Genomic DNA, 14,933 nt, shown 5'->3' with positions numbered 1-14,933 from the left:
GGAATCTTCCTAAGTTTTTGAAACTAAGCATGATTTTCTTTCCTAAGTTTTGAAACTTAGAAATACGATTTTTCACTACATTCCGAAAGTGAATTCATCCGATATAACTTTCGTCATTGATCACGTTGACAGCCAACAACCATCTTTTCTTTTCTTTTTGACAGCAGCCAACCCCAAGCAGCAAGCCCGCAAAACTCCGGTCGCCGCCCACCTACCCCCACCCCCACCTTCCCCTCGCCGCCCCCCCAAAATATAACCTGAAGAACCTGCAACTTCACGCACCAGCAAGGTAAACAGACAGCTCCAATGGCGTTCTCCTCCCTCTCCACCCCGTCCTCCTCGTCCCCCTCCTCGTCCTTCACCCTCCCCACCAAGCCCTCCCCGGGCGCAGGCTCCCTCTCCTTCGCCAGGTGAGTCGCGGCGGCCCCTCCGCAGCTCTGCCCATCCCGATTCATCTGTCCGCTGCCGTTGGGGGTAAAGATTTGATTTTGCTTGCTTCTCTGGTTGCAGGGCGTCCGCGGGGAGGTTCAGGATGGCGGCGGTGAGGGCGCAGGCGGAGGCGGTGGACACGTCCATCAGCCCGCGAGTGAGCGCGCTGCGGCCGTCCAAGACCATGGCCATCACCGACATGGCCAGCGCGCTGCGGCAGGCCGGGGTGCCCGTCATCGGACTCGCCGCTGGGGAGCCCGACTTCGACACGCCGGCGGTGATCGCGGAGGTGACCGCCGTTCTTGTTATTTATTTATTTTTGCAATGGGAAACGGGGAGGAAATCAAGTAACTGTCCTCCGCTCCGTTCCTGGTGCCTGGATCGCGGAATGATTTGGATCTTAGCTACATGACTTGGATCGCGAACGATAGCAGTCAAATTACCAGTCAGATTAACTGTATTGAGCGACAAAAGAGATTGTTAGCTCGCTTCAAATTCCCCTTTGTCTCATTGAAACTTAATACAGTAGACTTCAGAGTAATGCATTCTACAGGCACGCCTGCTGTTCTTGTACTATCATTTCCCTCTTACATATAATACTAGTAGGCTTCAGAGTAGCAAAATTGGATTCATTCAGCATTCAAATTTTGCCAGCCGGAGTAGCAAAATTTAATGCATTCTGAATCCAATTTTCCTCTTATATAATACAGTAGCAGACTTCAGAGTAGTAAAATTGGATTCAGCATTTAAATTTTGTTTTTCGCCCAGGCTGGGATAAATGCAATCAGGGATGGGTCTACAAGGTACACACCTAATGCAGGGACTATGGAGCTGAGGAAAGCCATCTGCAACAAGCTTCAGGGTGCGTGCGCCCGGATCAGTTTCTTGTTTGCAGAATATTCAGATTGGATAAGTAGTCTAATTGACTTCCTTGTTGTTTGGTTATCGATATGCAGAGGAGAATGGTCTAACCTACAGCCCAGATCAGGTGCTAGTGAGCAATGGAGCTAAGCAGTGCATTACACAAGCTGTTCTTGCTGTCTGCTCACCTGGTGATGAGGTAAAGTTATCATCTCTGCACACCGCAATTTGTTAGGAGAAATATATTTCATAAAGTGCCATACCATGAAAATAGCAGCACCAAGTGCTTATCCTGCAGTCATTTTGTCGTTCCCAGCCCATAAAAGTTAGCGGATTGCTTCATTCTTTTTTTGTTAAACCGCAAATATTGTTTGGGTCTTCCATGCCTTGTCATTATTGTGTCTCCTTATTGTTTGTGTGATCCTATCTCTACTGAGCCATTTAGATAAAATGCCCTTACCAATGTAATAGTAATATTTTATGTATGATCCTATCTTATAAATTTCTGTTTTGTCACATTCTTTGTAGTTTGTCACTTCCTTTTGGCTCCTTGATATTGTAAAGAGCTTTGTAATAATTTTGGGATACCTGATGACGCGAGAGTAGTTGGTCACTTTTATTTGGGTTGTTGCGGCACTGTCTGTGTTGTAAGTTGTAACACGAACATAAACTCTATTCCTCTTATTTAATGAATGAGTCAAATCTTTTGCCTCTCTTCAAAAATAAAATAAAATTTGGGGCTGTGTGTATCTTCGGATGCAGGGGCCAGGGGAGGCTTCTCTTCCATTATCTGAAAAACTAATCTTTTATTTTAGAAAATATCCCTGCAGGTTACAAGCCTAACTGATTGCTTGATTTTTCTTATTTGAACTGCAGATATTTATAGCTTAATCTGGAGTAAACAAGCCATATAATTATATCATCTTACTATTCTTAGCACTGCATTGATTTGCACCCCATTCTTTGAAAATGTTGAGTTTTATCTTATTTTAGGTTTTGATACCAGCACCATTTTGGGTCAGCTATCCTGAAATGGCTAGGTTGGCTGGTGCAACACCAGTGATCCTCCCGACAAGCATATCAGACAATTTCCTGCTAAAGCCAGAGTCATTTGCCTCAGTGATCACTGAAAAATCAAGGCTCTTGATTCTATGCTCTCCATCTAATCCAACAGGCTCTGTGTATCCTAGGGAGCTGCTTGAGGAGATTGCTGCTATAGTCAAGAAGTATCCTAGGCTCCTGGTCTGCACTTTGACCTTTTGTATGTTATTCAGATTATTCAAGATCTTTTGTGTCAGCAGTTCATCACTATTTTTGATGTGTCGTGCTTTTAACCATTTTTGCAGGTTCTATCTGATGAGATCTATGAGCATATTATCTATCATCCTGCTAAACACACAAGCTTTGCTGCATTACCTGGAATGTATGACCGAACATTAACTGTAAATGGATTTTCTAAGGTAACACGGTTGTTTTTATTTTATTCTCTCTTTGTGATGATGAATGCAATAAATAACAATTTTGTGGAACATAACCCACATATTATTAGATCAAGTATTCGTCAATGCTTGGATTTGAGTAATCAAAATATGCCTTGCATAAAGAAGAGGAGGGAGTATAAATTTAGGTGTTCTTTCAATTAAGACTTGATAACTGAAGAAACAGATGTCCATGTTCTCTAGATATGCATGATCTAGCTCAAGTTGGAATATCTTGATATTTACTGAACAAAATTTTTATAGGCTTTTGCTATGACTGGCTGGCGACTTGGATACTTAGCTGCCCCTAAACATTTTGTCTCAGCTTGTGGAAAGATCCAAAGCCAGGTGAGTATTTGTCTCTCTTTTCTTTCATCTGAATCATTTTGTGCTACTATATCTGCTATAGAATGTTGCAACTTCCTAATTCCCTATTTTAGTTATCACCCCCTTTTTTTCTTTGCTGATGGTTAGAAAGGTAGGCCCAGCTCACCAGAGATCCTAAGTTTGTCTTTACATCCTTAATTCAGCAACACTGTACCCGAAAGTGCCCAATTCACTGGTAGTAGAGTGCAGCCCTGAGTCTCTAAATTATTTAAACATCAGCCACCATTAGGTCCAGTACCACCATCTTTACTTACTGTAATTAATATAAAGATAGCAATCATAGTCTTGCAGAACTTATTTTGATCCCCAATGATGACAGTTCCTGATGATGTTGTAGAAATTGGCTCACATATATCCAGTCTTGAATTTTTTTTTTAATTGTCCTGATAATAGTGAGTTGTTTACTACACAGTACACATCTGGTGCCAGTAGTATATCGCAGAAGGCAGGGCTTGCAGCCTTGAACCTTGGTTATGCCGGCGGTGAAGCAGTTTCAGCCATGGTCAAAGCATTCCAGGAGCGCCGGGATTACCTTGTAAGAAGTTTCAGGGAACTGCCAGGGGTAAAAATATCAGAACCTCAGGTAAGCCTCTCGACTGCGACGCGACTATGTGACATATCTATATCAGGAAGGTAGCTAAGCTTCGCAATTTTCAGGGTGCTTTCTATTTGTTCCTCGACTTCAGCTCCTACTACGGATCTGAGGTAGAGGGTTTTGGCACTATCAAGGACTCTGAGACCCTCTGCATGTTCCTGCTAGAGAAAGCACAGGTGACGGTTACACCCATTTCGAGTGCGTCAGTCGACATAAACAAGATCAATGGGTAGGTGGGTATCTAAGGTGTTTTCTCTTGCATCACAGGTCGCGCTTGTCCCTGGAGATGCATTTGGAGATGACAAGGGCATTCGTATCTCCTACGCTGCTGCACTGTCAACGCTACAATCTGCGATGGAGAAGATAAAAGACGCAATGGCTCTGCTCAAGGCCCCTGCCGCGGTTCAATAAAAAATAGCGTGCTGAAGGCATCTTCGCCAGCATTATATTAAAAGCATGCCCATTGGGAAAATAGGAAAACATGTCATTGTTGTACAACAGATAGTTCACCATTTTCTTGGTTGCAAACTTGCGAGCGATTTGCTTTGTTTCAAACTTTTCATTTGGTGTAATGTAATTGTCTTTACCTGCAGGTCAGAAATGAAAATAATATGTTGCTTCGACAACCTAAGATGGGAAATAATTGATGTTCACTGATTTGGGTGGAAAAGACCTTGTAAATCATTTATGGAGAAGTACTTAACATCCTTGCTTTTCAGCATTTTATCAATGAAAATATAGCATGCTGATGAATGTTTATGCAAGTTTTGTGCACAAGAGAAATAGCTGATACAATTGACCACTGCAGTGTTATCATGTGGCAAAGAAATGCCAACCGCAACGCATGAAAATCCCAGTGGCCATTTTCCCAGCAATTATAGGAAATTAGATATTTCATAATATACAGGAAGTACAGGATAGCATATCCACTTTTAGAAATAGGAAAAATACCCTAAAATTTATTCTATCTACACAGGTTGGCCTTCATATGTTACCAAGCCACAAATTGCTCATGAGAAGTGAGCATAGACCGATAGAGTCTCAACTGAAAAGTACTGATAGACATAGAGTATACTAGCAAAAAAATGTACACCAAATTGATGGAGTCTCCTCCTGAATAAGTAAGAGTGCGGAATCCAACTGGGAACAGCTGACGCCTAATCTAGTTTGCAACGACGGCTTCATCAAAGTTCCAGTCTCTGACAAGGTCCCTGGACACAGCACGGCTTCGTTGAAGGCGAGGAGTGCCCTCGGTGCCTTGACCAGCCGCTATGGATGGAAAGGGGGTCACCTTTGATGTCCCAACACTAGCAGATCCAGCCGGCGTTACTCTCCGAGTTAAGCAGGAAACAACAGCTCCACATCGGTTGTCCTCCTCTGAACTCGACACCGAGTAGCTTCTAAGAGAGTGTGAGGGGCTGTTCATGCCATGGCATACGAGACAAGCAAGACTCATGATTATTGTCTAGCTGAAACTGCCAGTAACTGCAATGGAATGAACAATAGTTAGAAAATGTGAAATGAAAAATCATAATCTGTTTCAACTTACATCATGGTCAAAACCTTGAGTGACTAGTACTACAAAGCAACACCCAGAGTTTCATTAGAAAGTAGAAATATCTTATCAACGCGGCACCAAGAAAGTAAGAAACAATCAACCCCAACAAAATTTCCAGGCATTTTAAACAGTCATAATCTCGCTACATAGAAAAGGACGACTTATAACAACACTATATATTGCTTCAGTACTAACTAATGAGGAATCAAACATACAGCGTTAGTTAGAAGCTTAATTTATACTGTACTAAAAGAAAAAGGCTAACACGTTATCACATAACAGGTATCATGCTACACCATGGATTATGGCGAGTAGTATAAGTCCCTGTTGCATCTAATCATTCATGGGAAGATAGTTGGCCCATAACAGAAAACCAAAAAGAACCATATTCAGGGCTCATATTTCTGAGAGCACATCTAGCACAAAAAACATGGGAGGCAAAAAATAAAAAAGGAACTAACACATCTGATGTGCATGTATGCCCTGGCAGGACTGCAGTACTATCATCTAGATATGTTACTGATCCAACATACAATGTTAGGGTGCAGAATAATTCAAACCAGCTACCAGAATGCCAATGGATATGTCCATGAACACAAACAATCAGGACTTTCTCAGAGAGAAAAAAAACACCAAAGACTTCAGTATTATTGCAAAGGAAACGTCATAAGCAACTATTGAGCTGTATATTCCAAGATGAAACACAGAACAGGTAAATGCAAATCGATTTCTTCATTCTTTGAGCAGACGGGCAGGCTTTGAAACATAAACATGACGCTATGATACTACTCAAACAGATGATCTACAAGTCTACAACAAACAGATGATTTATAAAGCATAAACTGCATTGATATGGGAAGCACCTCTATAACCATCTCCCTAATTCTCATTAAGCTGAAGCTACGAACACTATGAAGTGACATACTTTTGCACGGATACGAGGATGATATACGGAACCAAAGGTCCAAATCAAAAAGTAATCCACAACCTAAAGAAACAAAAGGCACCGTACTCATTTGCTTCAATTATATAGCTATAAAGACACGGCAAAAGGGCGACTTTGATTAGTCTAAACAGGACCCCTTTTCTACGGGCAGAATCATAGCAGCAAGACATGGACAGGTCTCCCAAACCAATCGTAAGAGCAGGGGCAGATCTGCCGGGTGCGCACCGCTGCACCCAGAAATTCTGGAGGCCGGCGGGGTTTAACTAATCACTGGATGAAACCAAGCTCATACCTCAAAGGTTCAATGACCGGAGACTGCGGACGAGGTGGAGACAGCAGGAACGCGATCTCGCGATGCGGAGATCGGGAGCGGTGATGACGGCGACGCGCGTGAGAGGCCTTGGGGTGGGGGTGGGGGGGTTGAAAGCGTCGGCCGGGACGGTAGGCTGCGATGGCGCGGCGGCGGCTGTAGGGCAGGCGATGCGGAGGCCGTGCTGGGTTGGATTGGCAGAGGTCAGGAGGGACTCGAGGAGGAAGATGCAAGAAAGGTACGGGCAAAAGGAGATAAGAGTTTCGGTGCGACCGTGAGAAGATATTTTTCTCTATTTTTAATGGAGTAGTTGATAGTCTCGCTTCCAGATTTTTTTTCGTCCCATCACTTTTGTCTAATTTTTTTTCGTAGGTTAACCATTGTAGATTTTCTTCGTCACCTCCTCTACTTCATCGGTTTATTTTCATTTCACCCTCTCACACAACAAAAAAAATTAAACAGATCAGAACTTTTCATACTGATGCAAATTATTTAGTATTGTCTTTATGTAAAAGAATCAATCACAATCAATTTCTAGATCAAATATAAATTAATTAATCTTCATAACGTTTGTTTCCTTTCAAATGACGTCCATAACTTTCCTTCCTTGTTCGGGCAAAAACTGTTTGGTAGCAGAGATTAGGAAGCTTCCTATAAATGTAATAATAGGAAGTATTCTTTTTCTTGATGATTCGTTTCCATACATGATGATAGTAAATTAGGCCAACATTCACCACTATTTATCAACGTCATCAATCATATCCATTCTTACCAGTTTTAAGAAAATCTGCTCGCTATGTCTTTTTTAAGGGGATCCGCTCGCTAAGTCGTCGTCGCACGTTATTTTCACAAGCAATTCCCCTAAAAAAAGGCGTTTGGTAGTTGAACGCCCGCTAGGTTTTCCCCCTGTCCCATCCTCGCGTTGTGTCGTCGCCACCCGCTGAATTTCCAACTGCCCGAGCCCGTTAACTTCGCCAGCCATCGGGTCGACTGCCCCCGCCCCAAACCCCCATCCCCGAGCACTAGCTATCGCCGCGTTGCCGCCCCAAGCTCCACGCCACCGGAAACGAATCAAGCGCCGTCCCGACACCACCGTCGCCGGCCCAGCACCTCCAGCCTTGCATGGACAGCTTCAATGTGCAGTCTCCCTTGCTGCCTCACCTTCTGTTAGCGCATGCAACGGTGGGGTTGGACGCGTGCGTGCTTGCTAGCTTGCTCTCCGTGCGTACGTACTTGCTCTGCGTGCGTCGCACCAGCCAATGCGCATGATGCGTGTGTGCCTGCTTTTCTGTATGTGTATGCCAGCGTGATGCGTGTGTGCGTTGCTGTGTGTGTATGATATAGATGGCCTGAGTGTGTGCATGCTGTGCTCTGCTCTCTGCTGATCTATGTGTTGGTGCTCCTGCTATATGTTCATACAATACAAATGAAATTTCTGTTAATCTTCTGACATGTTGAGTTGGTTCTCTCTGTCTTCTAAGGGGGTGAATGCAAAGCAGTCTATTAAGCCAGGCACTATTGCTGAGCTAAATTGACAAAAAAATATTGGTAGCCATAGTTGTAGTTTAAGTAGTAGCGAATTGTTTGATATGTATAAAGAGCCCGTTGCAACTGAGCCCATTGCTAAATTGACAAAAAAGGTCGTCAGTGTCACTTGATATGTATGAGAATATTAAATGTATTATTAACATGATTAATATTGAATTTTTAAAGTTAATGTGGCCCCGTTGCAACGCACGGACGTTCTTCTAGTTTTTATCCTAATATCTCAATTGGTAGGTCGCGTTTCGGGTTTTATTTTCGTCTCACCTCATTCGATTTTTTTAATACTTTTTTATACTTCCTCCACCTCCCTCTCAGGAGTAAAAAAAAAAAAAACCCCACCATCGAGTCCGGCACCCGCCCCCACGCGCCCAACCTCCCGTCGCATCGAACTGACACGAACGAAAATTAACCAGCGAAAAAAAAACCGGCGAAAATTAAGCAGCGAAAAAAAATCCTAAACCAATCGCCCGCACGTACGAGCGAGGTCTCCTGCCCTCGAGCCAGAAATAGTCACACGCACGACTCTCTGCCCTCATTCGCCCGCCGCCGCCCTTCGTCCCTTCACCGCCACCGCTCCATCCATTCGCCGCCGCCGCTCCATCCCTTCGCCGCCGCCCTCCCACATCAAAGCCGGCGCCGCTCCATCCCTTCGCCGCCGCCTCTCGATCTTCTGCCTAGGGTTCCCCGCCGACGCTACCCCTCCCTCGAGCGTGGGCGGCCACCGGCGAAGGATGCCCGCTCCCCCTCCTCTCCGGCCAGACCGGTCTCCCCCCTAACCACAAAGTGGGCGCACGCGGTGCGGGCTCCGGCGAACGCGGCCGCACGCGATCCAGAGGCCCGGCGGCGCCCACATCCCTCGCCTCTCTGGTCACACGTCGCCTCCCTAACCACGAAGTGGGCGCACGCGGGGTGGGATCCGGCGAACGCGGCCACGCGCGATCCAGCGGCCTGGCGGCGCCCGCATCCCTCTCCTCTCCGATTGCATGTCTCCTCCCTTCCTACAAAGTGGGTGCACGCAGGGCGGCCACTCCGCCAACCGACTCCAGGAGCTCTGCTTTCGCAACGGCAACATCTACATCAAGCTCGGCCAGCACATCGCACAACTGGTACGGAAAGGAATTCCTAACTCTGTGAGGATACGCCTGAATTCACTTTGGATTCATCTGTGGTAAGATTGCATAATTTTGTGGCTGTGGAACAGCTGCTTGTTTGCTTGTACTACCACAGGTGTATGTGCAGACGATGAGGGCGCCGATGCTCAAGAGGTCGTCCGCGGAGTCATCAAGAAAGAGAATGGAGAATTGCCACAAACTCTTAGTTCCTTCATTGCATCACGGCATTGTCTTACACCCTTCTGAACTAACTTCGTTGTTGTATTGATTAGCAAAACCAAACAATCAGACTGAGTGTGCTTAGTTCAGTTGTTGGCCAACAGAGTATTCACCTTGAATCAGAACCTGGATTTATGCTCAGCTTGTTTTTAGCTTAGAAGAAACTCTGACATAAAATTTGGCTTTCCCCTATTCCCGTTGGTGTAGGTTTTTGCATAATTCTTCATTGTCCTGCTTGCAAGTGCTTTTCTTGTGCAAGTCCATGCGTCCACAACACATGATGGAAAAAAAAGTTGATGTCAAGATTGTTGTTATTATATAAGAAAAGACTGCAGTTCATTCGTTCACTTATGTTAAGTTTGAACTCTTCAATTATGACAGCAGAGTTCACCAGCATGTTGTCTGTCTTTCACTTTTTTGACCCCTGTTTTGGCTTACAGGTTCAACACGACCACTTGGTGGATACTTCTGTAATAGATATCACCACTGTGGATTTAGTAGTGAATTCTCTTCATTATATTTTCCCTAATTTTGACTACAGGTAAAACCAGTCAATGGGTGCAACTGTTCTTTGTCTATTACCTTGTTCTCTCTCTCCCTCTTTTTAACATACCACCTCGAAAGCTTTTAGACTTATGCTAATTTTTAGAATTAGTTATGATAGAGAGAAGGACTCTGATCTGCATGCTTTGACTGATGGCATCTTACCGAAAAATGGCAGGTGGTAGTGTGATATTGTCGTGAATTTTGCTCTCTTATTTTAATTAGCTTTAATATGAAATATCGCCATGCTTCTATGTAGGCAAGTATGTTAATTGGGTTGATGTGGAGCTAGAGAAACTTGAGAGGACATAGGAGGTGTTATTGGGAAGTGTGCTAAATTGTGTTTTTTAGGAAGACAATCATCTTATACTAAAACGGAAAGACTAAGCTCAATTCCATGTTTGAAGTCTTGTATACATAATGCTCTAATTCATACTGGACTGCTATTCCTGACATGGCAATGGTTTCAGGGTATTATTTGAGCTGATATGGAGGGACTACTTCAGATTTCATCCAGCAAAATATGGGAACTCTATTTTCTTACTAGGTAAATAAAATATAAATTTTTATCATTCTGAACTTTTGCCTTTCATGTATATTACCGAAAGGATGCACACATGTTTTTCTTCTAAAGAAATCTGCTGTGATCATTAATTCTGAAAGAAATCTGAATAATTGCCAGAGTGAGGAGGAAAAAGCAAGAAAATTCTGAACATTTTGGTCATGGTCTTGGAGGATGATTGCTGGTGCAGTGCTCACTCAGTGCTCTAATTTAGCTTATTCGAGCTGTAGGTCTAGATTAATTTTTATCTTAATTGGATGTCAAACGATGAATCAAACAGAGTTGGGGTTCATCCAGGCTACATAGGTCTGATTGTATTAGTGTCAGTTCCTTGAAGTCAAAGTACTACTATGATCGAAGATAAATACTTTTGAAGCGATCGCCAAAGTGATAGAAGACAAAATACAAATTAAATCTTAATGCGTACATGTTTTATTTGCTCCCATGTATTTGTTTGCATCGTGTATTTGTTTTACTTCAGAGATGTGCTCCCTTCGTTGTTGGCTGTCGAATTTGTGTTGCAGTTCATACCCACCACGTTCGTGTCTTCACCACTTCGTCCTCCAGCACAAACGCCAGAATGGAGCAAAAGCTGTGATTTGCCATGTCGGTAGACTGATCCAGCTCGCGGCCATGGGGTGCTATGTCCGCGCCGGAGAACTGATACAGCTCGCTGCCAGGGTGCCATCCCTCTTCTGGCGTGCCATAAAGCCCCTCGATCGAATCTCTGACTCAGCAAATCAAAATTGCCGACCCAGCCAATCTCGTCGGAACATCATCTAGCTTGCCGTGCTCCACTCACTGTAAGTTTGTGTCAGTTTACATGGCACTTATCTCTTCTGGCTCACAGACACCTTCAATGGACCTTTGCCACTGCTAACAGTCTGTATTGTACACTCCGGGACCAAGGCGATCGACATTTTCTTGGCTGGTCGATGGTGATTGCTCCCATGTCTGTTTTTTTGTTCTTTACAGAATTTGGTTCTATAATATCATCATTTAGTGAATTTTACCTACCTACACAAACATGATATGACATGCTATTGCCTGTTCTCTAAGGTAATGTATAAATTTGTTGCTTAGTTAGGAAGAGGTTGAATCGTGTTGGATTTGCAGCGAGAGGAAGCCTGTCAACATGATGAACAGGGTAGTTTTTACTGAGGGTAGCTCGGCAAGGAAGAGACGGGATGTTTGTCATTGACCTACTTTGAAAGTGAGTGTATTTACCTCATCTGGTCGTTGTTTCCTCGTGAATTAACTTTAGATGGGGGAGCTTGATCTCATAATGTCTACTCATCAGAAATTCCCGACTTCTTTTTTATTAGTAGCATCTTTCTTAACGAAAGGTTACAAATCTTGGTTAAATGGACTATTCAAGATGTTCTAAGGTTTAAACTACTTTGACTTGGACTTGTTAATGTCAGTTGAATAACATTTATTTTAATATTTTCCATGAGATGGCCCATCATTCTGAGTGTTATCTTGTTCTGTTATTAGTTAGAAGAATATATAGGGAAAGCAACTCATTTCCTCAATTAGACCTTATGTTATATCTAATTACTGGAAATAAAATGTTGTTCAGACGAAGGCTAAAACCGCAGTGGCAGACATGCTTACAAAATCTCGTGAAGATCGTTCTGCTGATGATGGTACTCTAACAGAATAAGAACAGTGGGAAAGAGAGCAAGCCAGCCTTGTTCGTTATTGAGAGGGGGAAGTTGAAATCTTACCAGATAAAGGGCGTTAAGTGGCTAATATCACAGTGGCAAAATGGGCTTAATGGGATACTGGGTGATCAAATGGGCCTTGGAAAAACAATTTAGACAATTGCATTTCTTGCTCATCTTAAAGGGAATGGTCTGTATCGTCCATACATGGTTATTGCTCTTCCTTCCACCCTGTCAAACTGGTTGAACGACTCAATGAGGTAAAGCATCCAGAGTTGTCCTTCACTGTGCTTAGTTTGTTTGCTATCTTATGTGGAATACTTAATTTCAGGTTTGCTCCTTCTCTAAATGGTCTGATTTATCATGGAGATAAAGTGGCTCGGACAGAGCTAACGAGAAACTACATGCCCAAAACTGTTGGTCCTGGTTTTCCGATAATAATCACTTCATATCTGATGGCCATGTTTGATGCAAAGTTTCTTGCTAATTATAAGTGGAAGTCACATGATCTGAATTATTGCCCTTGTAAGCAAAAACTCAACATTTTATTCCTTTCTCTTGAGTGCATTCCTCACTATTTAATCATCGATGTCCATATGCTAGCTTCATGTTTCAGTCATAATTCCTTTCTCTTCGAGGGAATTTATGGCCAGGTGCGCTCATATACTTCTATCTTCTAAACATGCTTTCATATGAATGAGCTGAAGTCATTTCCTAGAAACTATGGTGCTTTTACTTTTTATTTAGGTTGCTTGACCAAGGTTGTTCAGTGATTGTGTGCACTCCACATGCATCGCCATTTATCGAGTAAGAAAAAATGATATTTTTCTGATTATTTTCACAAGTTATCAAAATGCATTATTTTACTGACCATCACAAGTTAACGAAATGCATTATTTTACCGTTTAAATGATGCTAATTGCCTAGGGTCGATAGTGTAGAATAATAGAATAATTTTCTACTTATTTATCTTGTTACGGTAGTTTTTGTATATAAGAAACTACAAAGATATAACCAAACCAACTTTCTTTATCAAAATTCATCTAATAGAGGACCCTATTGTGTGACAACATTGAGACACAACATGGAGCATTGCAACTGTCACAATGACATTGGAGGCAAGGGAATATTTTAACTCGGTGTTAAAAATATGAAAGGGAAAAAAGAGACGACATCACATATTATGACCATGGTATGTGTATTGTAGATTTTTAGAAATGCATGGCCAATATGTTGTTATGTCTTGACTTGTCCTTATGATTGAGTGCTTGTCAGGAAATTGCTACGGGACATAGCTCGGCAAGAAATGAATTTTATTATGTTGTTGTCATCAGATGGTACCTCGGTGAGTAAGTTGATGATAGCCTTCTAATCATGGGTGTCAAGTCCAATCAAATCTGGTTCAGGGCCATCTTATTGTGCTCAGATATGGAAAGAATCCGCAGCCGCTCCGTTGCCACTATTGTTGTCGGCACTTGATGCAGAGGGGTGAATGAAAGGATTATGTGAATAAGGAAGAGTGCACGGCAAAGGAGTGGTCCATACCTTTTTTTTATCACAATGAGGGAGTTAACCCACACTAGATCCATGATCTGCTGAATGGCGGTTGTCTGGTTTGAGCTGATAGACAGTTGCCATGGAGAGCGAGGCGGTGTGGGGCACCTCGTGGATGACCTTGTCTATGCTTCATAACCAAAACATAATCTTCTTTTGGTTATTTCATTTTCTCTGGGATTTGCCCCCTTATGCTTCTCTTATTGCCTCAATAAAGTTTGGTGTTATGGCAACTCGCGGGCACATACCTTGACAAGAGTTTTTTTTATTTTAAAAGAGGCAAAAGGATCGCATGATATATATCATTTCATATAACTTGGCAGCAAAAACACACTGTGGTTGTCGCCCTCAGCTACAGCGATGTGCATTCCTTGGCACCGGGAATTGGGCTGGGACGTCGTGGAGAGGAGGAGGGGGCGGGCGACACAGTGGAGGGAAGGAGAGATGGCGGTGAGAGGAAGGTGTGGGATGAATGACATGGCGTCGAGGGAAGGCGGCAGCAAAAAGCCATGGTGGGGAGAGATGGCGGCGTCGACGCCGTGACGTGGAGAGCAGTCCGGGGGAATGAGATGTGCATGTGTCGTGCGGTGAGAGTGAGAGAGTGAACTGTTTTGTTTATTATAAGATGAGAAGAAAATATGTTGTCGTTTGTGTTTTTAGGGGAAAATATTTGTTTGCTGTGAGAGAAATATCACTTGCTCAAAGCGAGCAGCTGACAAATGAATATATATTGTATATGGGCTTATCTGATTTTTTTAAATATGTGTTTATATATTCCCTTTTGTAGATTGGAGATAAGAACTATGACTTCAGATGATGCTTTGAAAGTGTCAACTCACAAAGCTTTATGATGAGCGGCCTGAAAACTCATTGAAGTCTTACACAATTGGAAGAGATTTGTACAAATAATGGTTCTTCTGTAATACTTGTTGGATATGATAATATATAAGATGAATTTTCATATATGCTTATTTTTGCAGAGTATGAGAGAGATGGAGATGTATTATGTCAACATTCAAAAGGAATCCTTTGACAAAATTGCCGACGTGGTGTTGTTTGAAGGGGCCTAAAATTCGTTGAGTTATATACAATAATACATATATATATGTGCAATCAGAATAAAGAATTAAAAGGCCCGTGGCGACGCACGGGCATTGTACTAGTTAT

The 14,933-nt window shown here is 42.9% G+C and overlaps 2 protein-coding genes and 1 long non-coding RNA gene across 26 annotated transcripts; 2 read left to right on the top strand and 1 right to left on the bottom strand.

The window, feature by feature from the left end:
- Nucleotides 1–245: 245 nt before the first annotated feature.
- LOC125519452 (bifunctional aspartate aminotransferase and glutamate/aspartate-prephenate aminotransferase) lies at nt 246–4,381 on the top strand. Its single transcript, XM_048684260.1, has 10 exons — nt 246–410; nt 511–718; nt 1,198–1,291; nt 1,386–1,489; nt 2,284–2,532; nt 2,637–2,750; nt 3,033–3,116; nt 3,568–3,738; nt 3,813–3,926; nt 4,018–4,381. Exons 1-10 carry the CDS (start codon nt 307–309, stop codon nt 4,159–4,161), a joined length of 1,386 nt encoding a protein of 461 aa, XP_048540217.1. The 5' UTR covers nt 246–306; the 3' UTR covers nt 4,162–4,381.
- A 232-nt stretch (nt 4,382–4,613) lies between these two features.
- Nucleotides 4,614–6,821, bottom strand: LOC125519461. Its single transcript, XM_048684263.1, has 2 exons — nt 6,547–6,821; nt 4,614–5,235 (listed from the first exon to the last, which is right to left on the bottom strand). The coding sequence occupies exon 2, from the start codon at nt 5,204–5,206 to the stop codon at nt 4,913–4,915; it is 294 nt and encodes a 97-aa protein (XP_048540220.1). The 5' UTR covers nt 5,207–5,235; nt 6,547–6,821; the 3' UTR covers nt 4,614–4,912.
- A 1,772-nt stretch (nt 6,822–8,593) lies between these two features.
- LOC125519377 lies at nt 8,594–14,729 on the top strand. Of its 24 annotated transcripts, none has more exons than XR_007288249.1 (6): nt 8,597–11,758; nt 12,128–12,472; nt 12,544–12,865; nt 12,960–13,019; nt 13,263–13,404; nt 13,488–14,729. It is a non-coding gene; the product is annotated as an uncharacterized LOC125519377 (long non-coding RNA). The 24 variants fall into 24 exon arrangements; XR_007288250.1 differs by having other exon boundaries at nt 8,599–11,758; nt 12,544–12,737; nt 12,816–12,865; nt 13,263–14,729; XR_007288252.1 differs by having other exon boundaries at nt 8,595–9,981; nt 10,454–10,530; nt 10,666–11,758; nt 12,544–14,729.
- The last annotated feature ends 204 nt before the right edge of the window (nt 14,730–14,933 follow it).

Source organism: Triticum urartu, chromosome 1, assembly GCF_003073215.2.
Source record: "Triticum urartu cultivar G1812 chromosome 1, Tu2.1, whole genome shotgun sequence".
NCBI lineage: Eukaryota > Viridiplantae > Streptophyta > Magnoliopsida > Poales > Poaceae > Triticum > Triticum urartu.
This window is presented reverse-complemented; position numbering and strand designations above follow the sequence as displayed.